General features: G+C 36.6%; 1 protein-coding gene across 1 annotated transcript in view; it reads left to right on the top strand.

The window, feature by feature from the left end:
- Malrd1 (MAM and LDL receptor class A domain containing 1) overlaps window positions 1–27,559 on the top strand; it is a 637,041-nt gene that overhangs the window by 521,724 nt on the left and 87,758 nt on the right. The window contains exons 35-36 of the mRNA XM_040755448.1: window positions 9,845–9,970; window positions 17,222–17,288. Coding sequence (XP_040611382.1) covers window positions 9,845–9,970; window positions 17,222–17,288 — 193 coding nt within the window. The remainder of the gene's footprint in view (window positions 1–9,844; window positions 9,971–17,221; window positions 17,289–27,559) is intronic.

Below are 27,559 nucleotides of genomic sequence, written 5' to 3'. Positions count from 1 at the left end.
TCACAGTGTCCCATATTTCCTAGATATTTTTTGTTAGGGTTTTGTTGGACTTAAGATTTTCTTTGATTGATGAATCTATTTTTCCTAGTGTGTCTTCAACACCTGAGATTCTCTCTTCCATCTCTTGTATTCTGTTGGTTATGCTTGCATCTGTAATACCTGACCATTTCCCCAGTTTTTCTATTTCCAGAATTCCTTGAGACTGTGTTTTTTTTTATTTTCTCCATGTCAGCTTTTAACACTTGCGCCGTTTGAATTATTTCTTGTAATTTTTACTTTATGTTTTCTTCCCTTTCTTGAATTTCTTGGACTTTTGGTTTGTTTTTTCTTCCATTTCTTGCATTTTATGGTTAGTTTTTTCTTCCATTTCTTTAAGGGATTTTCTCACATCCTCTTTGAGGGCTTCTATAATTTTCTTGAAGCTGTTTTTAAGGTCATTTTCTTCTACTTCATCTTCATTGGGCTGCTCAGGCATTACTGGTGAGAATCTCTAGACTCTGATGGTGTCATATTTGTTTTTCTGTTGCTGAATGTGTTCTTATATTGCCTCTTCCCCATCATTTCTTTCAGTGGGTGTAGAAAGAGTCTTTTCCTCACCTGGTGTGTAGGCGACCAGGGTTCCCTTTCAGTGGGTGTAAGGAAATCCAGTATACTCTGGCCTCTGCTCTCTGTCCTCTGCCCTCTGCCCTGAGTCTGGGCAGGAGTAGACCAGCTCTTTATCAGGATCCTGGTTGCTTGGTCATCCATCTGGGGGTGGGGGAAGTCGACCTGGCTGCAGTACCCAAGCCAGGGGATCTGAGAGAGGGCAAGCAGGAGGAAATCAGGTCTAAGATCAACACTTTCTTAATTAGTGATTGATGGTGGGCAGTGCTATCCCTAGGCTTGTGGTCCTAGGTTCTATAACAAAGAAGGCTGAGCAAGCTATATGTTGAAAGCCAATAAACAGCACCATTTCATCGCCTACATCAGGTCCTCTCTCTAGATTCCTGCCCTGTTTGAATTTGTGTCTTCACTGTTACTGATGATGCACTGTTATGTGGAACTACAAGTGACATAGACCCTTTCCTCCCCAAATTACTTCTGGTCATGGTGTTTCATCAATAGTAACCCTAACTAAGATAGGTATCACTGATGCAAATGGATGTAGTTATCTCAGGGTGTAGATGCATACTATACTAATGAAGAAGACTAATATGTAAAGGAATTTAATATGTGATAAGTTATAGAACAGGGATAAATGCATTGTGTTAGAGAGCATGAGGCACTTTCTAACTGTGGTACTATGGTCCATGCCAGGGCTACATGAGAGGGTTTGATCAATGTGGATCAGTATTAATCATGCTGGAGGGAGAGCAATTGGTTAGGTGTCACAGTTTCAATGTACAGAGATTGATTAAAATATGGTATGTGATGAAGATTATGAGTTATTTATGATACTAATACATGAGGAGGAAAAGAAAGGAATTCAGAATGACTGAAGTTCACTATTTGTGAACAGGGCAGCTCATGTGCTATGGTGACAGCTGTGAAAACAGGGGAAACAGAGGTTCTCTGAGAAGATCATGACTTTCATTTTAGATGCTGTGTTTGTGACACCTGTGACATATCCCCATGAAAACGAGTGTTCAGAATGAGTTTGGAAATGTATACACAGAGATGAAAAGAGAAACACAAGACATAGAAGGGTTTTTTGCATCAGAATATGACAATTGATGCTGCAAGTATGGATAAGATAAAACAATAAGAATAAAGCTAGATAAAATCTAAAGGAACAAAAAAACTATAAAGGCACACCTGAACTGTAATTCAACAAATAATAAATAAAAACAGATATTGGTTACATGAAAGCAGAAGAGTTATGCTGGAAGTGGTCATGAAAGGGCCCAACAAAGAGGACTGTGGCAAGAACAAAGGGATGGGTGGGGATTAATAACAAATACACATAAAATGTTATTAAAAAACCCAAGTCATGGAACTAAGGCATGTCTCAGCAGTTAAGGGAGTGTAACACACTTACACAGAATCTGAGTTTGGTTCCTGGCACATACACAGGGCAGCTTACAATGGCCTCTAATTTCAGATGCCCTCTTATGGCCAACATGGACACCTGTATTTACAACTACACAAAGCCACAAATGCACATGAGTGTAGATGATTTAAGAGAGTATTTTAAACACTCATTACTTTGTATGCTAGGTTAGAAATTGATCTAACAAAGCAAGCGTTGAAAGCTACTGAGAAGACATGGTTGTAGGGGACAGAAAACCATCACTTCTATCTTCTTAACAGCCAAATAGATCCAGGAATTAAAATTTAAAATAGGTTAGCAGAATTAAGAAATAAGTTAGCAGAAGTAAAAAAAATAGGTTAGCAGAAGGAAAAGATAGGTTAGCAGAAGTAAAAATTTTTATATGGCACAGATACCCCTATATGAAATAAAAAACGAGAAGCAGTCTGGTCAGTGTTTATGTACAGAAGTTAAAATGTAATGGTAAACTTTAAAGATGGAAGTTTTGTGGAAAATTTAAAAGACCAAAGATATTCTAACAAGGTCTATACAGTATTTGTTTGTTCTCAACTTCTTGCCCTAGAATATAATGGTGCTACTTTTTTCTTCTATTAGTCTTCACATGGGATATTTATCTAATGATGTTAATAGGTTGAGGTGATCTGACAACTGATGTTTTCCAAGTGTCTTCCCTTAAGAAAAGTCAGGATTCAAGAGAGATATCATTTAAATCCCAAAGACAAAGAAGTCAATAAAAAAAGTGATGGATGAACTGAAACAGAGGTTGTGATGTCCCTGGAGAAAGCTAATGGGAGTAGGCCAAATAGACCCAATAGTTCTGTAAACTAGTCTACTCTCTGGTACATAACTCCAAATTAATTCGATTTTGTATATTATGTGCATTAATATAAACAGTCTGCTGCACTAAAACTAATTCTGGAATTACCCCCCTTCTCTAAATTCCTTATGAGTGTGTCTTTCTGTAAACCAGTGAGCTTTGGTTTAGAATGACTTTATGAGTGATGGCTGAAAAGGAAACCCTTGTTTCAGGCTACATCGTGTGTAAAATGCAGCATCTATTCTTGCTTCCAGGGCACGGAAACTAGCAGCTTTGGGTTATGTGGCCCTATCTCTATTTCCTGGCCCTATTTTAGTTCAGGTCCTTGATGGTGTTCACCGAGATCTTATCTGTGAGTCCTTTTTGAACTTCTCTTCTGTTTGGTAGTATTCCATGTCTGGACTGTTGGAAATATGTTTAACTATGATCTACAGCACCATTTTGCTAGAAATTGTGCATTGTATTCCAAAGCATCAATTAGAAGTGATATTGATCTACATTTCTTAATCACCCTGCTCTTCTGAGTTTTAAAGTTTCTAAAAAATGTGTCAAAGTCAGTACTGGTCATTCATGGCTTTTAAAAATGTAATTTAGTTCTACAAAGGTTTCATTTTATCTGATTTAATTAGTACAGTCATACATACACAGTATCTTTTGGAACACCTTAGTCAAACCTTTCTCTTGAAACTGTAAAAGAGAATAGAGTGGGGAAATTCCTTGCAATAGAATAAAGACAGTCTATTCAAAGCAAAATGTTAATTTTGTGATCCAGGAATAAAGATCACATGGAACTTGTAGAGATTTTGTCAACTATGCCACATAATGTTCTCTTCTGGAAGTACAATCAACCAAGAAAATTATTTGAGCTGCTTCATCCAATTTAGGTTGTGAGATTTATCAAATTTGAATGTGAAGTTGGACATGAAAAATTATGTTTTATGTATATGTATCTCCATTAACCAAATTGCTGGTTCTGAAAAACTGAAACAGTGTGCTGTATTGAGCAATCCTTCCTAAGGTGCTGGAATATCATTTCATGCCAATATCTATTATTGAGTTTCTAGTAAATATAAGATGCTCTACTTAGCACTTACAGTGAAGAGCAGAGGGAAGTATTTGTTTTAAATGAGACATCAGAAGTGAAACAAGTAGAAAAAATAGTAACACTAAAGCTCAAAATAATAACCAAGGAAATGTATGGCAAAATGTACTCGGCACAATGTTAGTATCGGGAATACGCTTCCAAGCCAGTATTGGATATAGAAATCTTTCCAGAACATAACCCAGGCTCAAAAATGGGATGTTGCCTTATGAAGAAGAGTCATGAAAGTGGTGAATCCATGGCCAGGTGAGCTATGTAGATAGACTGTCTCAAAAACAAAACAAAAAACAAAACATAGTTCTTTTCACGTATGTTTAAAAAGTAAAATCTTAAGATGTGTTTTAAAATTTGATAAGTGTTTTAAAATTTGATATTTATAAAAGAATCCGTTAGCTGAGTTGGTCTGAAACCTACAGATGAACAATAAGTTAGTATAAGTTAAGGGGTAATTCAGATGAGCTAAAAGTTAGCAAGGCTTAAATCATACATAGAGCTGGATAACTAAACACCCAGAGGAAGTATGGAGTTAGATTTCCAAAGGGGTAAATCATAATATATTATATAATGGTAAACAAATTATACTTCAAATAAATAAAACAGGAAATACAATATTTTTCTACATTCTTTAAAAATCAGAAATATTTATGAATAATGAATATATGTTAATGTGTTTGTATGTTTATCTATATGTGTAAACTTATGAATGCAGTATTTTTAAGTATACTTTTTTAGTTTCTATAGATTTTATATGCTGTCACATTATAGTTAATGAATATTCACAAATATCCTTTTAGAATTAGACAGCAAGTAGCAAATGCAATTAGTATTTACCAGTGTTCATAAAGCAAAGAATATTGTATTGAATATAAGAAATGACATAAGATAGTGATTTTCTACAACCTCTATGATAAATAACTTTGCAATGAAGAAACACTCCAAAATCAGTCCAAATAAGGCTATAAAGTATATGGAAAAATTGGGTTTCTAAAATTTGCATGAGAAGAATCTACCTTTTGCCATAGTCTTTTCTTTTCAAATACCATGCTTGCACATCTGTGGGTGCATTTATCCCAATCTATCTTCATTTTTTTTCTTATGTATTTTTTTATTACTTTAATTTTAAATAGCTTGTTTCATATGTCAATCCCAGTTCCCTCTCCCTCCCCTCCTCCTCCTCCATCTCCCCACCATCCCCCCAGCCTCCCACCCTATCAGCACTTCCTTCCACATAGGGGATATCTAGAGTCTGTCATTTCACTCAAGGCAGGGTCCAGGCACGCCCCTAAGAGTCCAGGCTGAGAGAGCATACCTCTGTGTTATGGACACACGAAGTCTGTTTGTATGCCAGGGATAAACACTGATCTACTGCCCAGGGCCCCATAGGTTGCCCAGGCCTCCTCACTGACTCTCACACTCAGGGGGTCTGGATCAGTCCCATGCTGGCCTCCCAGCTGTCCCTCTGGAGTCCAAGAGCTCTCCCCTGTTCGGATCAGCTGTCTCTGCTGGTTTTGCCAGCCCATTCTTTGCCAATTTGCTCATCACTTCTCTCTCTCTGTCACTGAGTTCCACGGGTTCAGTTCAGTGTTTAACTGTGGGTGTTTGCCTCTGCTTCCATCAATCACTGGATGAAGGTTCTAGGATGGCATATAGTGTAGACATCAAGTTCATTATCAGGAATGGGCATTTAAGGTGGTCTCTCCACTATTGCTTAGCTTGCCAGTTGGTGTCATAGGTTAAAAGACAGATCTGGCACCAGTGACATCTCTAGTAATCTATCTTTATCTTAGAGATTGCTATTCTTACTTACTAAAGCAATCCTAAGTAACATAAATCATTTTGTATCTATAAACTCATTCACTTGGTAGACGTTATTTTAAAAATAAATAATACATTAATGATTCTTTAGAATGATTTTGTGTAAGTAGATCCCTTTGTAGACTATAATTGCTGCGTAAGAACCATAAATAAGGGGACTGAGAACATAGTTCAGTGAAGGAACATGAGCTTAGTTTTTGAGATTCCCTAGTTTCAGAAGAGTGGGTTAGTAGAAGGAATGGGAAATAGGGGTAGAATAGAGGAACTCAGTATCTGTCTTTCTAACAATACCTTGTTGACTCTTTGAGAACTTCATACAGTCTATTTTGAACATGTTTACTGTCTTCCTCCAACTCTTCCCGTAACCACCCTCTCTTCTACCCACACATCTTTGAGCTTTCTTCTTTATTCCTGCACCCCAGAAAGTGCAGTTTGTATTTCCCAGCTAGTCTTGGAGATATTCTTTGCGCTGGAGTGTGGATGACCCACCAGGGTGTATCATTAAGGAAAACTGATTCTCCCTCTCTTAGAACCTATCGAATGCCAACTGTGGTGGGATTCATCTTTACTCCACCTCTCTATGCTGGGATTTTGTCCATCTTGAGTTTACACAGGTCTTGTACATGTGTTAGAATTGCTATGAGTTTATATATGCAACTCTCTTATTGTCCTTTCACTCAGCATTTTTAACAACAAAGTTACACATGGGCCATTAGAATGAAAACTGCATGACTCAGTGTCCATGCCAATCTAGCTCAGCCAGTACAGATGTGTGTTCTGTCCTTGAATTAAGTCTAACGATAACTCTTTTTTAAAAATTTATTTATTTATTATGAATACAACATCATGCCTCCATGTCTGTCTACAAGCCAGAAGAGGACACCAGATCTCATCACAGAGAGTTGTGAGCCACCATGTGGTTGCTGGGAATTGAACTCAGGTCCTCCTGAAGAGCAGTCATGCTCTTAACCTCTGAGCCATCTCTTCAGCCCTTAACCATAACTCTTATTGAAATGTCTTAACCATTTATTGTTCTGTGAAACTTTAAAAATAGTTAATGGTTAAAGAATAATAACTTATTATGTGTGCATTATGTACTTGACTATATTAATTTTGTATGATCTTCCCAGACCTCTATAGTCACTGTTGACTATTATAAGAAGAGCTAACTAATTCAGACTAAAATTCACACTGCCAAGTACTAAGAATTTTGATATAGCTGACATAATTAATAGCCAATTATAACGAATATTAATAAAGGGTGATCTTAGGAAAGAGATTCATTTCACATCACCAAAAGTGTCTCTGACTTTTGTGGAAAACATCAACTACTACTGAGAAATAGGTTAATTCTCTTTGCCTCTGTCTGCTTCTCATATATCTTTGTAACATGGATAGGTCATATATAACAAGCTTCTTTAACTTGTAGCCCAGTGTACGGCAGAATTTGTCTAATGGGTAGGATCAGCAGAAATGCAGCACACTGAAGAAGTATCCTTTCCTATTTGTGGGCTACAGTATGACATTTCAACACATGTACAAAACATACAAAGTTCATGTCAGGATAGTTGTCATATCTATCACTTGAGATATATAGCACATATTAGTAATGAGAGCATTGCTAGCTATTCTGAAATAATCATTCTCATCCCTATTTATTCTACTTTGCTATTCATTCTTCTTATTCATCTTCTCACCAACATCTCACCATCTTCTCTTCCTCCCCCTCAGTCCTTTACCTAATGTATTCTTGAAATCCAGTTTCAGGAAACTTTTCTGTAAACTCACAATCTCTGGCTAGTCCTACTGATACTAGCTTCCACAGCTTTTTGTTTATGTCATTTATCTGACAAATAGCTCCTTATCACTTTATTGTCATAGCATGAGGTATCAGTGGACCACCTATTCTGGAGGGAGATGCGTAGATGCTGATTGATGGAACAGTTGCTGGGATAATAAAAGCTTCCTGAAATATAGATTGCTGTCAGGGTGCCAACAAGGAGAATCTTGCTATTTTTTGTTTTATCCTGCTGTACAATTAAAATCGTGTCAAGCTAAATGTGGTAGAACTCCCCTGCAATCTGAGCACTCAAGAAGCTGAGGCAGAAGGACCACAAGTTCTAGGCTAGTCAAGGCCTCACAGCAAGACCTTATTCCCACAAATTAACTGTATTTGTTTTTTCCATTAGTTATTTTTGGGGGGCAATGATTCTCAATAAAAATACATACTTCAGTTTATATAAAAGTTACATTTTCATTGGTATGGTAGTACTTTATATGAGTAACTTTTAAGTATTTATCTCATCATAAATTAATGGAAGCACTTTGATAGCTAGGAAGTTTGATTTTATTAGAGTAAAAGTCCTTCAAATATCAACTGCTATTGATATTCCTACCTAAAATTGCGAACACCTCAGAGTCCTTATTCTTGCAACATTTACACTTGTGCTAAATACTAAAAACAAATAGCCCTTTCCATTAATCTTACATTCCTCTTCAATGCCAATGTTCTAGAAGTTTCTGTTACTGATCTCTTTGTGCCATTTTATTTGTTTCTCAGAAATGATTGTCTCTTAAAGTACTGCTCTCTCACCTACAGAAAATGTTCTCTCTGAGACAGAAAGAATCTCTGCTTTTCAAACTTCAGAGTGTTCTGAAGAAGTTCAATAAACACATTATTTCCATGACAGTCTAGGATGTTGTGAGTGTAGTACCTCTAACCTACCCATGTGCTCAACAAGGAAGTTTTCTATATCCATCATTCTAAACCAATGCATAAGAGGTTTAAACCAATACTAAGTTTTAGTAAGCAGTTATAGTCAAACATATATACAGTGACCATTTCTAGCTTTTAACCTTTTGGAAATTGACGATCCAAAGAAATTTCACTATTTATCATCTTATGGAAGAATCCAGAAGACGTTACCTCTGATCATGATCATGCAAACTCTGGTCTTCCCTTCCCTTCCATTCCCTTCCCTAACGTCCCCTTCCCTTCTGTTCCCTTCCCTTCCCCTCACTTCCCTCTATTCCCATTTCCTTCTCTTATCTCCTATCCACTCTCTCTCTCCCTTTCTCTCTCCCCATCCCTGACACTTCTCTCTCTCTGTCTCTCCCTACTCTTCTCCCTCCCCATTTATTCTTATAAGGCCATTTATAACATTTGAATATGGTCTTACTCTGATGGCTTCTCTTAACTATGATTTCTTTCTTTAAGTCTCTATCTAGAAATACAGTCCAGTTATGGGTTAGCACCTCACTATCACTTGTGGGTGTACATAAAGTTGAGTAACTAGCTATATTTGAGAAATTATTCTATCAATGCTTCCTTCTTTTGCTGAAAATTATGAGTTAATTCAAATTGCAGTTTAAAAGAACAGGTTTCTCATGACATGGGTGGTATACTCATGGACTCATAGCAACTGTTATTACCTGCACAATACCAGCACAATATCAAGTCAGTTGAAAATGGCATGGATGGGGTAGATGATCTCTAGGACTCTCCCTTCACTGAGAAGGAACTGACAGTTGATACTTTCTGGAAAGGGGAAATCACTCATCTTTGAGGATGTGGGCTCTGAGATGATTCTCACATTCCAATAGAAGCCCCACTCCCACAGGGACAATAGTAGACAGACTTAGTGGGCTTTTAATAAGACACGAAGTTAGGAAGGGCACATGTAAAATGGGATACAGTTAAAGTTGGACAGAAAATTATATTTAACTGTACATATGTATGAAATCTTGCAGAATAAAGACTTTTTAAAAAGTATTTTCTGTGTCTGGATGCTTTGTGTACCCATGTGTGCCTGGTGTCTCCAGAGTATCATTCTTTAAAACTGAAGTTACAGACAGTTTTGAACTGCCGCCACAAAGGTGCTGGCAATCAACTGTGGGTCCTCTGGAAGAGAGGCTATTTCTCAGTCCAGAATAAAGAAAAATATCAAGGAACTGTTTTCTAAAATAAAATGTGAAAAAATAAAGGGTAAAAAGACAATCATTTCATTAGGAGAAACTAATTAAAACACAGAAGTATGTTTTACCATTCCTCATATTTACCATTATCATTGCTTTTTGCCAGTCAATCAGAGCTGTCCCAGTGGAGCTTTGGTGTGTAACTCTTCAGGCAGCTGTATCCAAGCTCACCAGCGCTGTGATGCTGTTACCCACTGTGAGCACTTCCAACTCGATGAGTCCAGCTGTTCAGGTACTCCTTTTCCTTTCAACTTTTCTTTGCAATATGAACTATTAACTAAATCTTCAGGTGATAAAATGTTAAAAGTGTGTTTTCTAAATAATAATAATCATGAATTTATGGTCTTTGTTTGAGACAAAAAGAATGTTGATATCTTAGGTTAGTAAAAATTTCTAGATGAATTATGAACTCTATTCTTCCATAATGTGTTCCATAATGAAAACTAGGAATCAGGCAGATGATTCAGTTGATGCAATACTATTCCTGCAGGCATAAGGACCTGAGTTCAGATCCCCATCATTCAGGTAAAAGTCTGGGGATGGGGGTTGAATGTAATTCTTGTTTATTCTTGTTTGAGGAGGCAGAAGCATGGTGATAACTGGAACTTGAATCAGTGAGCTCCTGAGTTCAGTGAGATCCTATCTGAAAAAATTACGTTGGGGAGAGAAAAGGGAAGATACCCAACATCAATATGTGATCTCCACACACATATGCATGCACCCACACCCACCCACAAACACACATGAACACACAATAACCAACACCACTCATACAGAACAGCACAAAAAAACCCATACAATTTTAGTAGACTATAATTTGTGGTCCTTAGTATTTAGTAATCTATGAAAATTGCTTTTGTTGTATAATAAGGAAGGCCTACAATATAATGTTAGCATCTTTATGAAATTACATATTTTTCTACTTTAATTACATAAATTAATGATATGTTTTTCCATAAGTATATTAAATCTTGGATTACTTTTGAAAAAGTCTTCATTTTTTCGACCTTGGAGCCTTCATACACGTAAGAGCTGATAATGCACAATTGTCCTATGTGTACAAAAACTGCTCTAAGAATTTCTATCATATTTTATATAAAACTCCATGGTATAGGTCATTTTTATCTTCTCTCCTAAATAATCAAAATTTTATTTCATACAGAGGATTTTTAAAGTAATAGAGAGCTAGAGGCAATATAATTCTGTCAAAAGTAAAAGATAGTATAAATCAGCAATGAAAATACATTTGATCATATTTCTTACTAAGCTGGAAATATTTTATAGCAAATGTAGATCAAATATAATTTATATTTAAAGATACTTTGGAGTGGTTAAATATATAACATAAGCATGAAACAGTTATAGTTAAGAAAAGCATCATTTATCCACTTCTGACTTTTATGAGCATAATAGGAAATGAATGCATCATCAGATCTAGTCCTGTATACAAAAGGTACAAAGACAATCTACAAAACCAATGTTGTTTCCCTTTATTCTTTTACTAAGCATCTTAGACTCCAAAGGAAGCCTATTGGTCTATTGAAAGATAGTAAGAAAGAAGCTGGGGGCCAAGACATAATGAGATTCAGGTCTTATCACTCATTACCTGGGGATAGGAAGATTGTGAGTTAGAGACCAGCCTGAGCTACACAGTGAGACTTGGCAAAAAATTAATAAAGAGATTAATAATGTGGTGATGATGCAGTTCTCTTCTTTATAAGTCTTGACACTTTGCTTATGTCTATGTGAGGGTGAGATTTTTCTTCAGGAAATCCTTCTATGAGCACAAATCAACTTCTGCTATGATTTATTGCCTGCTCTGACACAGTGTACTATTAAAAATCAGGTCAAAGAAACAGAATACTTGCTACTCATACTGGGTGATAGACACTCTGTTTATTTCAGTCAAGTACCCATCACTTACAATGCACTGACAGAGTGCTGGTCACATTGACACAGCTTCTGGGTTAGAGTGACACAAACAACTAGTGAAACCATTGTCACAAATGAAATCCATATTCTGTTTTCTTTAATTGCATTTTATATATTTTGAGCTCTGTTTTGGAGAATGCTTTAAGACAGATCCATGACACAGATTTGGCAATGTATGTCATAAATTTCTGTTTTTCCAAACATCTGCGGCTGTTATGGTCAACCTTACACAGGTTTTGAGGACCTCTATCCTTGCAGTGGCCAGTACTCCCTATAGTGTCCTCACAGCAGATGGTGAGCATCTGACTTTGCACACCTCAGTGTTCAAATTAGTCATTAAGAACATCAAACTCAGGCATGGTCAGAATATTTCAAAGAATTTTGTCAGTCCCAGAGTCTCATAAGAAGGCCATAGTGTTTTCAGGTTGTGATTCATTATGCAACAGAAACAAATTACTGAGATTCTTCCAACTGAAATTATACTGGAAGTGATTTTTCTAACTATGTACAGTGATAGCAGTTTGCAAAGTTTGTGCTAAAGTAATGCTATAATCATGGTGATATTCCACTGCAAAGGGAATTAGAAAATGACATCAAAATATAAAATTGTACATTGAGACATCAAAAATATAGTGTCATATGTAATGTATAATTTTAACATAGTTTCAGAAAGTTTAAACAAAACCAAAGGACTACAACTTGCCAGCAAGGATCTTGGAACTCTATCAAGTGTCTGAGATATGGTATTCCCTCCTATGGCCCTTGTGATGGGTCTTTAAGATACAGAAAACAGAAGCTCCAGAGACAAGTGCAGAGCTTTCATAAAAGTCTGAGAATCTGAGTTCCAATGAACAGCACTAGTGCAAAAATAAATCCAGGCATAGTGGTACATGCTTATAATTCTAGTGCTGGGAAACACAGACAGATATTTCTCTAGCACTAGCTTACCACTTATATTAGCAAATAATGGTGAGACCTAGGTTCCAGTGAAGTATCCCATCTTAAAATCAATATACATGGTGCCTCCTGAGAAACACAAGGCTATTATATGAATTCTTCAAAGTCATACACATTTAAACAAGCATGCACACACACACACACACACACACACACACACACACAATTTGTATGTATATGAAAGAGTATCTATTGCCTGGACTTCACATCCTGCATAAACTCTAGAATCCATACATCTCTTTAAACCATACACAGATATTGTTTATATGTTTATATCTTGTCTTCACAATCCATAGACACCACATTTTGGCACAGAACTAAATAAGAAAATATTTGACTTTTTTAGACAAGTGGCTCTTTGAATTAGATAATGAAGATTTTGTTATAGTTTATATGTTTCTTTGCTAACAACTCAAATAAATTTGGTTAATCCCATGAAGCTTCCATTTTGGCACAATGTTCTGGGGTCTAAACAAAGCAACATATGCCAAACTGTTTAGGCTGCACTTGTCTCACTGCAGGTCTTCAGATACTGCTGATGGTGATTATAACAATGGGAGAAGGAACAGGAGAAGCTCGAGATGCAGAGTGATGGAAATACAGTTTAGTTTCCTCCGATAAATACAGATATGAGTGAGAACAATTATTTAATGGCTTATATGTAAAACTCACTGGTGTAGAAATGATATAATTAATACTTTCATCTTTCTAACTCTCATATATCCATCTGTAATTATATCTATATTTATCTCTATATGTTATATTTATCTCTCTACAGACAGGTAATATGTAGACAGATAGATATATTATAGATAGACAGACAGATAATAGATATTACAGATGAAAAGTATGCACTCAAAAACCCAAACTCACACAGGACATGAGTGCCCAATGCAAGGTAACATGGAGCTGAAATAAGACCTTGTGAAATGATCCATCTTTCTGCAAAAATTCAATACAGCAGATGCCACAATCAAACCTCTATTTTATTAAGAGAAAAAATAGGCACCAAGTTGCATATTTAATGGGAAAAATCGTATCTGTGCTTGTGCGTGTGACTTTCTTTGTCTAAAGTAATACACCAAAATGGGATTGGATATAAATTCTCCTACAAGCACTGTATCAGTGAGTTGTGTTGGCCTCCAGACACAGGATCATAATCACCAGGGGCAGAGGGTTAGGCCAGTGGGAGGTCACTGTGGTCAAAGAACAAGGGGCCTTGTGCTCATTGTGATAGGCTCTCATGGATTCTCCTATTATGTACCAGAAATAATGGGCCTCCTCATTCCTAACAAACCATATCCATCCCCTTTCCCATCTAATTTAGTGTTCAAAATTGCTTTGAGAAGATTAAAAATGAAAATAGTCTGTATTTCAACTTAATGATCTGCTATGAATTTATAAAACCTACACAGGAAAAAAAATCTGCAACTCTGTGAAAATACCAGCATTGAGGATAAGGATAGAGCTCAGTCTAAAAAGTGCTTGCTTTGAAAGCCCAAGGAGAAGAGAATGATCCCCCAGAAGTCACACAAAAATAAATAAATTAAATAAAAATGAAAGCCTGTTATGCTGATACCCTCCAATCTAAGTCCTGGAGAATCAGGCAGCTGGGTGCCTGGTATATGAGTTCAAGACCCTTAAGAGACACTGACTAAAACAGTTAAACAACAAACAACAAAGCCATTGAAGATGATACTTGTGGAAGAACACCTGACCTTATCCTTTGGCTTTCACATGCATGCTGGCATGTGTGTGTGCACGTGCATGCCCATGCGTACACACACACACTCACACACACACACACACAAACACACACATTCATGTGTTTACCGCTACCAGCATGCACCAGCACCCATGTTCTTCCCCCAGTACTCCACTGATTACCATAAGGAAACATGTCCAGAGGTTCCCATAGCACATGTGGATGAGCAGCCAGGCTGCTTTGTTTGTTGTAATCACAGTGAATGGTAGTGACTCCATAAGGAAGTGGGCAATGGCTGCTGTGTGGATTGAGATGCCTGCCAGCATCACACTTGGATGTTGTTTTGTTTTTGTCTGCTCGGTTGGTTTTACTTTTTGCAATAGAACAAGAATCATTATGTGAGAGAGACTAAATCTGCACTTAGGAGAAATAAGTAGGAAATGTTTGTGTCCTGTTGGTTGTTGGGCTCCTTTTCTCAGAGCATCTGATTTCTTGGTTTTTAAGGAGATTTCAAAACTGTTCTGTTCAAGGAGACTCATCACCACAAGGAAAGATGGCTTTTTGCTCTCCTTGCCAATTCTATAGCCTCTAGTTAGTTAAATATAACCAAGGGAGATGAAGATGGGAGAGATACTACTGGGAAAGGAAAATGTTGAAATATTTGGCAACCCAAAATGACACTTAACACTAGATAGTAAACACATGGTACTTCCAGACACCCACTGCCCCCTCTCATTTCCTATTGCTGTTGGAGTGTTCCATGACTGGCTAGACAATCTTTCTCAAACCACCTTCCCCAAAGTGTTCTACTTCAATTCACAATGTCTACGTGAGTTTTCTATTTCTTTCATTTTCTTCGTAAATAACATTTTCTTGTCCCTAGTAAAAGTTTGTCCTCTCTGTCTCTCACTCCATCAAGTCTGGGTAACACCTGTTGGTATTCCTTCTTGGCACCTTTATCAATGACCACAAAGAAAGCTTCAAATTCATGTCTCTAAACCATGTTTCATATGGCTCTGAGCTACAGATTTCAGTTCCACAGAGAATCATGGACTGCATCCCTTTGCATGTCCCTTAACCAGTCCAACAGAGCATCATTCTTTCCCTACCCCATCAGTCATTCAACTATGTAAATGAAGTCAGCAACTTGCCAGTGGCCCAGTCACAAACTAGAACATCATTGTCTACGCTTCCAAGTAATCATGAAACTTTTTCAACTTCAGAATCTTAAATGCTAATAAATCCATACAGCTCTCACTCCTCTGTCCCAACCCTAGCCTAATCATTTAGGCAGAAACCATTTCTTTGAAGACTATTACAAAGGACTGTTAACTGAGTCACTTTTATTATTCATCTTCCTCTTTACTGGATAGACTAGCCAATGTTCTCTTTCTAAGGATGAAGGGTGCCAGGTACCTTCTTAAAGTCCTAACTTCCATGAGGCTATATGCTTTATATCTGACTCCTGTATATCTGACTCTCAAATTATCACAAATCCCACCAGGATGAACTTCCTACCCCCATTCTTCAAACATACTGAGTTAATTTCTCAAGCTCAGCAGTCTCCATGTTTGCCTTCATACAAGCATATGATTGATGACCAGTGTAAGTGGGCACAGAGTGTAATGCATGATGCCCTAATTTAACTAAGGTCCCATCCCTGCTACTCCTATCAATTGTTTCTGCCCATCTAAGATGCTGCATTATTTTGGACAGTGTTTTGATACCTCACTTACTCTTTTGCCTCCTCTGTAAGCCTGGAACATCAACACCAGCAGGCTTCACACTCGCATATCTTTCATCATCATGAAAATCCTCAATACAACTAGAGAAGGATTCTGTTTTACCTCTGTTTAGTAAAGAGGAAGCACACAGAGAAGCTAACAACCTTCCCTATGTTACACAGCAACTTAGTTAAGCTGAGATTCCAACTCAGAAAACTGACTCCAGTAACAAAAGCCTCACCAAGTGTGTTTAGTTGCCAGTATTTTATTACTGGTCACAGTCTCAGTGCCTAGCTCAATGTCAGACATTTAATCGGTAGCCAGTAACAGCACTGTATCATTGTATTAAAACTTAAAATGATAGAGGTTTCCATCAGATGTTACAGCTACAGTAGCCCAAGCAGGTTGGAATGGTAGCCTGAAAGAGTGGCAGTATTAAAAGAAGGATGGGAAAAGCAAACTGGGAATGTTTGGGGAACAAAAACACTGGCCCACCTTGCTGCATCAAGAGGACAGGGTCAATTCATACACCAGAGAGAGCTAAAGGTACAAGCGTATTTGCAGTAGAAAGTATATGGAAATATATGGCTTAATTATTTTTAAATATTTAACCTGTAAGCAGAGCACATTTGAAAATAAATGTCCATTCTAAATGGGAACTAAGGAATGACACTTGCAATGAAATGGTAGTGCCTGGGTAAGTGGAACAAAGTGAATTGTGTCAGCAACTGTCATTGACACAAAGGCAAGCCATATGTACACACAGGGGTACAAGACCACCCATGCAGTACATTAATCTTCCATCACTTAGTGACTCCTGTGGTATGTAAGAAATGTTTCAAGAAACACACAGCTTTAGTATGGTCAAACAACATGTCCTGCAGATGTCTAAAAAATAAATACATTGTGCCTAAGCTGGGCAAAAACATCTTCTCTTTCAGTAAGTCACTCGGGCACACAAAGGGTAAGAATCATCTAGACCACCAGGGACCACTGGTCAAATTGAAAGTGAGAGGTGTGCACAAGAAAGAATTCTTTGCTATTAGTAACCCACAAGCCACTTATACTCAGATGAAGTTTAATGCAATGGCTACTATGAATACATACCCCTTCCTTATAAAAATGTTTTTAATTACATGTGGCCTTTGTGATGCCTCTTTTTCAGAGTGTCCAATACGCTATTGCAGAAATGGTGGCATTTGTGTGGTAGAGAAGATTGGTCCTGTGTGCAGGTAAGAACCTTACTTGTTTTTAACATTTAAGCCAGTTAGCTTACTTACTGGTTTCAAGGCTTGAGATGATAGAACTATAAACCAATATATGATTAGCCAGGTGAAAATAGTGGATTATTAAAGTAATACAACTTTCTGTATTTGCCAGATAAAAATGTGACTATATTTAAAGAAATATTGTATGTTTGATGGGACTTTACATATTTTTGACATTTTCTAGCATGTAAGATGCAACATTTCAAAAATACTTATTATCACCTGCTTTTGATGTTTGTAAGGTTTTCAAAAGATTTTTGTGCTTTTGAGTCTTATTCTTTAGCCAAAGTTGATTTTGAACTTGCTGTACTCCCCTGCCTTAGCCTCCCAAGGGCCAGATTTCTTGATGTGGGCCATCACACTTGGCTCAAAAGATGATTTTCTGATACAGTACTCCAATTTCATCTGTAGCTTGTGTCTGCAATTCCATTCCTTTTTATTTCAAATCTCATATTTGCCTTTCATAGTAATAAAAGATAGAATTAATTCATAAAGGCTATCTTCTGACTTGTCAATGGATGTTTGTGAGAAAATTAAGGGAACAGATAAGAGTCCATTTGCATACTCAGAGCAAAAATAAACAAAAACAGGACTCCCGTGTTCTTTTGGGAATTACTCATATTGCATATCAAAGATTCTTGATCTTTTTCTCAGCCTGTAAGGAATTGTTAAAAAGTTTCACAAACTTTAAGGAAATGATGCATATTGCATTATATTTGTGTTTATGAGTTTTTAATCAAGCAGAGGACTGTATATATTACTTTGTTTATTGCAAATCTTTTGAATTTATATTCAAATTTTGAATTGGATATTCAAATTATAGTAAAATATAAATATCTAGAAAATACTCAATAATATCTATTTAAATTCTTAAAAACCTTTTGAGTCAACACTCATCTTAGAATAGGTAGTTTGTTTCAGTCTGTGGGAGGAGATTAGGGGTCCTTAGCCCTGATTTTGGACATATTAGGAATTCTAGAGGCAGGGTCCTCACTGTCTTTAGTTGTGTACTCATAAGTGATTCCACCAGGCGCTAGTGGATAGTTTCAAAGCTATGCTAACAGGGATGATCCTGATTCAACCTTCTGAGTTTCTCAAAAACAGCAACAACAAAAGCCATGAATGTGGGAAGGATATGTATGTGTGAGTGTACATGTGCCGGGGATAACAGATTGGGATGGAGATTAGTGGAGTGACTATAATTATCAGGATGCATATTATACATGTATGAAATTGTCGAAGCACAAGCTCAATAAAAACTTTAAAAACAAACAAACAAATAAGAAACAATACAATCCTCCAGGCAATGTGATAGCTCAGAGAATAAAAGTGCTTTGTAGCCAGAACTGAGAACCTGAGTTGAAGCTGAACCCTGGGACTCACATGGTGAAAGGAGAGAATAGGCTCTCTGAAGTGACTCTCTGACCTACACAGGCGTGCAGCAGCATGTGAGAGCCCACTCAGAAGCTTGTGTACACACACACATTCTCACATTCTCTCTCTTACCTGCTCTTCATGTATACGTGTGTGTGTGTGTGTGTGTGTGTGAGAGAGAGAGAGAGAGAGAGAGAGAGAGAGAGAGATTAACCATGAAGAAACTGAATTTCAAGTGAGTTTCTTAAAGTGTTTTGTCTCTTAAATCATTATGCAATTGATTTCACATCTCGGGATTATAATTTTTCCCATAATATTTATCACCATAATTATCATAAACTGTTGATTCAGAGATGGGATGCATAATATTAATTGCTAAGATTTCCCCCAAAGAAACTGAGAAGGCTGCCACATGATGTCGATTGAACATCAGCTAAGTGGATGATGCTGTTTAATGTCAACTGTTTACAGTAAGGCGGTTTAGAATGTTGTCCTCTTCAACCCTGTTGAGCAAGAAAGCTCCCTGGCTTTAGAGAGTCTCAGCTGAGCAAGCAAAAAGCTTTGCATTCTTGGCAACCTCCACAAGTACTTAAATAAACTAGAGCAATTGAAATTCAGATGGAGAAGAACTAAATTTATTTCTCTCAAATGCAAAGCTCAAAGGTGGGGGACAAGATATGGCAGAGGACAGAGAAGCAGAAACATGGAATTTCAGGAAGGAAATAGGTGGAGCAACATAAAGAGTGTATTACTATACTGTAAATCAAATACCATTGTCAAATAAAATAATTTTAATGACAAGGATTATGAACAATTGCTCATAATCACTGTTATCTATTCTTATAATATATATCCTTTTATTTTTGACCTTATATATAGTTATATTATATTATAATAGTGTGGTATTTACATGCTTCATACTTAATAAGTAGGTTGTGTGTAATCTAGTGAAGGTAAGCAGTAGCTCAAGTACACTAAGGACATCAGTACATCCCAGATAGCAGGGGCCAGGTTCAAGTGAGCAGATGGGTATGAGAACATAAATGGGTAAAGAAAAGCTTTAGGAGTGGGCATCTAATGAAATTGCTTAGTGGAAACTAACCAGAAAGAATATGTTTAAATCTATCAGCCATTATTATAAACATAACGATTACAGTCAACTAAAACACAGACTGCAAAAAATTGAGAGTTGTGTACATAATGTATACATACCATAAAGTAATATATAGATACTATGTTATAATATATAATTTTATATAATTTATATTTTAAATAAGAAACATGCCAAGAAAAAAACTGAAAAATCATACACACACACACACACACACACAAAGGAGACTTTTTAAAAATAAAAAAGAACATATTTTTATCAATTTTAAGATTGACAATGTTTGAGGGTAGATTACATTTTTGTCATGGATAATGAAGATCATAATTTTCATTGTCTTTCCAATATAAGCACACAACACATACCTAATGTGGCAACAGCTATTTGAATAATATGCTAACCAAAGAATAAATGAGGCAATTAATGAATTGCATTTATGCAAATGAGTTATCTACAATTTCACAGAATATATCATTATGCTAAAGTATGTTCTTAAATGTACTGAGATATGAATTCATTATGTCATCAGAAGCCCAATAGCAGTCACAATGAATGACAAAGGAATTTCTATGTCACCAGAAACAGCATACTGAGAAGCACATGACTTGTTCCTTCTGAAAATTATGACTTTCCTACAATGACAGAAGAGGGTGCTCTTAAACAGGAATACCATTCTTCCTCAGCAGTCTGACCCTTGCCACAGTGAGAACACAAATTTCATTTCCACAAAGCCACGGTTTAAAAACTCAATTTAGGCACACACTCCCCTTCCTTTCTTTACCCTTATTTTTTGGGGGAAAAAAGGTGGTTGGGCAAAAAGTTATTAAAAACAAACAACTCTTATTACAAAGAGAATAAAGTACGTTTAAGCATGTAGGGTTATTTAAACATAAGCATGAACAACACTTTAAGACATTCAAAGTCTATGTATAAAAATAGGCAATAAAATAGTAAGGATCAATTGAAGCAAAACAAAATTCTTTGAATTGGTAGAACTTTGGGAAAAGTAAATTAAAAGAAATAAAAATGATCAGTTCTAGAGTGACTATAGATTTAAATGCAAAAATATTATGACTGGAAAAGGTGAGAAAATAATCAGGAGTGAATGAGATAAAGTAAAAAAGAAAAGAGTCAGAGGAGGTAGCAGAGGTGGAAGATAAACATTTTCATCCTTGACATCCCTGCAGAGCAAGCAGAACATGAAGAGCTGATGTCTAAAGATGTAGTAGCTGACCTTTTGTAGAAAGACTGAAAGCCATGGGACCAGGAGCTGTTGGTGGAAATGCACCTCTTGGTTAGAGGACCAAGAGCTCTGATATTAAGAGCTGGTGAAGATGAAACTCTTAAGAAGGCAGTGGCACATTTTCTTCCTGCTTGTTGCTCTTTCTCTTCAGTCTTTCAGTAGCTCTGATGATGCTAGGCTTCCATGATATGGATAGATCTTTGTTACTCAGTCCACTGATTCAAAACACTCTTATAGTCAAACTCAGTTTGTATTTTTAGCCAGCCATCTGGGCATCCCTCAAATCTGTATATTAGTGTCAGATTGAAGCCCATTGTTTTCCAGAATAACTAAAAATAATACTTCAAAATGTTACACATTCATTTACATTTTAATGAAACAATTTTGTCCCTGGGAATTTTCTATTGGTAAATGAAGAAAACATTGCCAAATGGACTATTCATTGCTGTTTTATAATAACTTAAACATATTGGAAATAACCAAAGTGCCTGCCTAGAGTAAAGTCATTACATAAGCTAAGATACATACCCGGTAGAGTGCAGTTGGGGTGGGGAGTTGTTAAGATCATCTACCAGGTCAGGTATAGGAAAGATCTCACCCACAGAAATCTAAAGAGCAGTGAACAAATTGACTAATAGTCACAATAATTTTTACACAGAACTTTTTCCTTTTTAAAATGATGAAAATAATAATCATAACTATCATTGAAAATATATTGTATTACTGAAAGTTGATGAAAGTGTCATCCTTAAGAGTGATATGCATATTAGGTAATCTACATGTTAAATAGCTGGATTTAGTCCTTCCATGGTGCATACATACATAAAACATCATGTTCTATAAAATAAATGAATAACATTTTATCTTTTAACTTGTAGACTAACATTCTTTTTTGAGTGTCTTATATACCAACAAGAGTTTCCTCTCCGTTCTCTTCTCCTACTTCCTCCCTCCACCTCTCCCCACCTCTCTCATCCACTCCTCCATCTCCACTTAGATGAGGTAAGACATCCCATGGTAATCAACAAAGCATTGTAAATCAAGCTGAGCCAGGACCAAGATCTTCCCCTTGCTTCAAGACTGAACAAGGCATCCCACCATAGGGAATAGGTTCCAAAGAGTCAGATCATACATCAGAAACAGGTCCTGGTCCCACTGCTAGGGGCTTCACAAAGACCAAGCTACACAATTGTCACTTATATGCAGAGGACCTAGGCTGGTCCCTTGCCAGCTCCCTAGCTGTCTGTCAAGAGTCTGTGAGCTCCCTCAAGTGCAGGGCGGCTGTCTCTGTGGGTTTCCTCGTCACAATATTGTCATCACACCCTTGTTCATACAATCCCCCATCCTCTCTTCAACTGAACTCTGGAGCTCAGTCCAGTGCTTGTCTGGGAATCTCTGCATCATCTGCTTCCATCAGGTACTGAATGAAGGCTCTTATGATGACGACTAGGGCATGAAGACTAATACTTTGATGAAACATTTTTCTGCAAAACCGTAATGAAGGAATATCTGCCAGACATTTATATTGTCATATTTACTTAAGAGATTTTAGCCAAAGGGGCAGGACAGAAGGACATAGATTCTAATTGTATTGAGAAAAGAAAAGCCACAAATATTTTGCAGATATTGAAATCCTAGACAAGTTAATTAAAATGAGAAAAGAGTTTGGCATGGTTACTAGACACTAGATAAATACACAAGAATGGGCTGGCTTTCAAAAATAATAGTAGTCATTGAGCAAGAAAACTGTCAGTCTATTGAGAAACAGGAACAATATCACAATATTTACTATATTCAAGGCTGGTAAATAGCATAATTAACCAAACAAAGCTAAAAAGTGCAAACAGAGGAATTTCAATGATGCCTTGAAAATATATGGGAAGAAACCTGTGCAAACCACTCTCTAATTGTCTCAACATTCAGTCCCCTATGACAATGAGCTGAAGGAAATCAATTAACTCATCTGGCTAATAAATATAATCAGCATGCTGTGTCTGTACTCAATTTTTAAAACGAATAAAAGGACTTAAATGTTCACCTGTAGACATAGCATAAAACTAAAAGTCATAATTAAGAGTTATGTAAGCCTCTAAGGCCAGAATATTACAATAAATATTATGAAGCTGAAAGGAATAGACAAATAATTATTCAAACAAAATAATCTGCTTATATAGGTAATGTAATTACATGAAACTAGCATAAAAGGTAAAATTTCAAGTTAATGAGAGTGAATCGGTTGAATAGTCCATTAATTACTATTAGAACAAAAGGTTAGGCAGTGATGAATTATTTTTAAAATTTATATACTAATATTGCTTATAATTATTTCTGATATCATACATAAAGATTAGTTTCAACCTTTTTAAAATTATAAAGAAGGAAAGAAACTTCTTAGAGAAATAATGAAAGATTATCTTTTAATTGTAAGTATATCTGTTTCAACAGACATAAAAACAATTAGCAGCTGTAAGAATCTGTTTTCATGAATAGCTGTTGAACAAAATTAAAACTATAATACAGTGAAAAACACCAGGAACAGAAATTAAAACTAAAACCTTACCAGCCAATAAAAATGTATTACTGTCTCAAAACAACAAAAATTATATAACTACACAATGATTATTCTCAAAAAATAATACATAAATGATTAATATATGTCTGAAAGCAGTTAAACCAGTAATAAAAAAATTAGTCAATGAACCTACTGAATTGCTAGTTTTGTGTGCTATTGAAATAATGTACACAAAACCAGTGTAGTGATCGCTACCATTAGTCAGGTTATATCCACACTAGCCATTATATTCACAACTTGTGGCCATGCAGCTTTGAAATATCCTTAAGAAACTGAATACACAGTAGGAAGAAAAACAGAATTGTCTGGAAAAAACAAATGCTAACACCAATTTGAAAATTCAAGGTAAACTATATACTAACTCAAGAATCTTAATCCTCAAATTTAAAACTGACATGTTTTTGAGATACATAAACATAACTCTGTTTATTGTCCCTCGTAAGTCATAAGGTTTCATTGAAAACAGATGTAAGGGTTCAATGTAGTATACTGAAATACCACTAAATAACATTTTAAAAGTAGAAAACACGAATCTTGACATCAAAAAGTTCCAATGTTATTAGAGCAAACATAGGAATTCTAAATAGTATATTTATTAAGGTCATATTTCTTGGAGGGGACAGTGAATAACTATGTACAGGACCATGACATATGCTGAACTATAATGAATACTTGGCGATATCAAAAGAGATTTGCTTTAGCAAAGAAGAGAGTGTGCATGTTATTTTCTACAATTTTGTTTTACAGGTACCTGTTTTGTCAGTTATAAAAGTGATTGTTCAAAAATACTTATAGATATTTATATAGAGAGAGATAGAGATTAGATAGATGGATAGATAGATAGATAGATAGATAGATAGATAGATAGATAGATAGATAGATATCAACTGCAGTGAAAGGAAAATCAGCCGGCTGCTTTAATGTGTCCTCCCAAATGGACATGTTTATCCCTCAGTTTTCACCTTGTTGTCAGGCCCTGCCAGCAAATCAAGGCCTGTTAGGAATGCTGTTGACATTAAAGAAAGACTCTGTTCTCAAAAAACTCTCCAAGCCTCCTCCATGACTGTCTATGGAGCTGAGGTCTGATTTTATCATATGTACTAATAGCCATGATCATGAAAAGCACAATTAAGTGACTTAGCAGTTCAGTTCCCTGCACCCATATGTTACTCATAACTGTGACTCTAGCTCCAGGGGATTTGACACCCTTACACTAATGCACATAAATAAAATAAATAAATAATTTTAAAAAGCACGATTATTAATTTTTCTTTTTCTGTGCCTCTCTTGAGTCTCACAGGATGCTTACAGACTTAGCTTAGACTCCAAAATCATATTCAGGTTTCCCACGCAGGCTCAGGGAGCTTTCAAGCAGAAAGCTGAGTTCCTTTGGCAATTGCATCTCTGCCCCTCTTATATGACCCATCACCTTTCAAGGATGGCATTCTCTTAGGAAGGACTTGGCCCAGATTCCAATCACTGGTCATGGATGACAGGAATTTGTGATCTAGATGTTATCCAATGTCTCTACTATGACCTGACTGTTAAGTAGACATTTCTATCTTCTGAGAAGGAAAGTGTTAGTTGCTGGGAAAGTATCTATTGCTAAATGACTTGCTTTAAAAGATAGAACAGAGACAGCTGTCCATGGCATAAGAATCAGGGTTCACACAGCTCCTTCATCCATCTTCAGGTAGCTGCATAGGAAATGCTTCATCATAACAGGTTCTCACCAGTTTTCTGCACATGAGCAGAAGGAAACAATGGGTGAATTTGATTGGTAGTGACATCTTTTCTTTAATCCTGGGATTGGAAAGAAAGTTCAGTGGGGATACTTAAGAGACCTGAATGTCTAAGTGTCTGACAAAAACTCATTCCTCCATTTCAATTTCAAAGTTTCCCAAACCAGGCTCCCTGGTGGCTTTGTAATGGTAGGTCATCCTGCAATGTCCTGATCCTACACAGCTTCTTCCTGATCAGCCAGCATGAGTTTAGCTAGGTCTCAGTGGAGTCCTTTGTGCTGTTGCTAGGTGGCTGAGCTCAGCCATACAGAAGAAAATCTAGCAAATGGGGTAAGATGTTTTGAACTTACCCTCCTAACAGTGAAATGTTGACAGACTTAAGTAGCTCAATGCGTTTTAATTTTGAAACTCTGCTGGGACTCTTCTTAGCCCCTGAAAACAATGGTCTGGGTTTGCATTATGCTAAATCTATTGTCTGTCTGAAACTCTGAAATGGAGTGGAGTCCCTGTGTGTTATTTACGCAAAGACTTATTTTTCTGCTTTCACCAAAAGAATGAAGGAGGTCATGAGTCAGGTGTCCATCCCAGAGTTTAAGGTGAAATAATGGCTGTGATTAAAGACCAAAAATTTATTTATATGAATGAACAACTTGATATTAAGTTCCAAAATTCCAAGTCTTGAATTTATCTGAAACACAGAGTAAAAACACACAGTTGATCACTTCCTACCAAAAATTTGTCTTGATGTCACCACTGTCCTGAAATATTGAGAACTGGCATGGCATGCTTTCTGACTGTACTTGGAGAAATCTAACTTCACATAACAACAAATTCCTCATAAATACATTTTCACTTGGTAGATAAAATTGAGAAACACCGTTCTTATTCTAATGTCAGAATGAGAACTTATTTAGCTTGAATAAAGACTCCAATAATAGAGAAAAATGTATGAACATACATTGTGCTTTTCCACTTGTTAGAATTTAAAATGATGCTTTAAGAATTTCCCCAAAGTCACGTAAATTGCAATAATGATCTTTTGTTAGTGTTTATGTATTTCACTGTGTGCTGAGGGAACATGAGTTAGAGATATAAAAAGGGATGTGTTTATAAAAGGGATAATTTATTATTTTGCTGTTCATTATTCACACACACACTGATGAGTACTTATTCTGCTTCTTTGTTTTATGAAAAACATCACAATCTATGAATCTTAGTCTTCCACTGATGCTCAGGTGTATGAAGCATAATGAAATACAGGACAGGAAGACTGCACTTGGGGTTAGAATCTGCTTCAGCATCATTTTGTAATCATATAGTAGGGACAGGCAGGGAGCAGCATGAGAATACATGATATACTGTCTCAAATGATGAGAAATGAAAGATACTATCTTATTCCTGTCATAATGGCTAAGATCAAAAACACTGATGACAGTATATGTTGGAGATCATGTGGAGTCCTTACTTGTGGAGTTACCCTTGGAACACTCCTCCACTATTGGTGAGAGTGCAAACTAGTACAGTCACTTTGGAAATCAATATGGCTGTTTCTCAGAAAAATAGGTGTCAATATACCTCAAGATCCAGCTACAGCAGTCTTGGACATATACCCAAAGGATGCTCAATCATACCACAAGTACACTTGTCCAACTATGTTCATAGCCACATTATTCATATAGTCAGAACCTGGAAACAACCTAGATGCCCCTCAACTGAAGAATGGATTAGGAAAATGTGTTACATGAGTATTACTTAGCTGTAAAACAAAACAAACAAACAAAAAATGACCTTATGAAATTTACAGGCAAATGGATGGATCTAGAAAAAATAGTTCTGAGTGAGGTAACCCAGACCTAGAAAAGACAAACATGATGTGTACTCATTAATAAGAGGATATTAGGAGTAAAGTATAGGATAACTAACCTACAGCCCATAGCTCCAGAGAGCTAGATAGCAAGGAAGGCCCAAAGCGCAATGCATGAGTTTCCCTGGGAAGAAATAGAAGAGATCTCCTGGGTAAACTGGGGCAGGGGTGGTGGGGGGTGGAAGGAGGAAGGAATGGCAACTTGTGGAAGCAGGTTTGGCAGGCTAAGTGAGGAAGGTAGGTTGAGGGTGACATGGAGGGGAAGAGTAAACAGTTGGTAACTACCCTAGTTGTAATCAGAGAGCCATTATCCAGTAACTGATGGAAGCAGA

This window comes from Mesocricetus auratus, unplaced genomic scaffold (assembly GCF_017639785.1).
Source record: "Mesocricetus auratus isolate SY011 unplaced genomic scaffold, BCM_Maur_2.0 Super-Scaffold_100013, whole genome shotgun sequence".
NCBI classification, from domain to species: Eukaryota; Metazoa; Chordata; class Mammalia; order Rodentia; family Cricetidae; genus Mesocricetus; species Mesocricetus auratus.
This window is presented reverse-complemented; position numbering and strand designations above follow the sequence as displayed.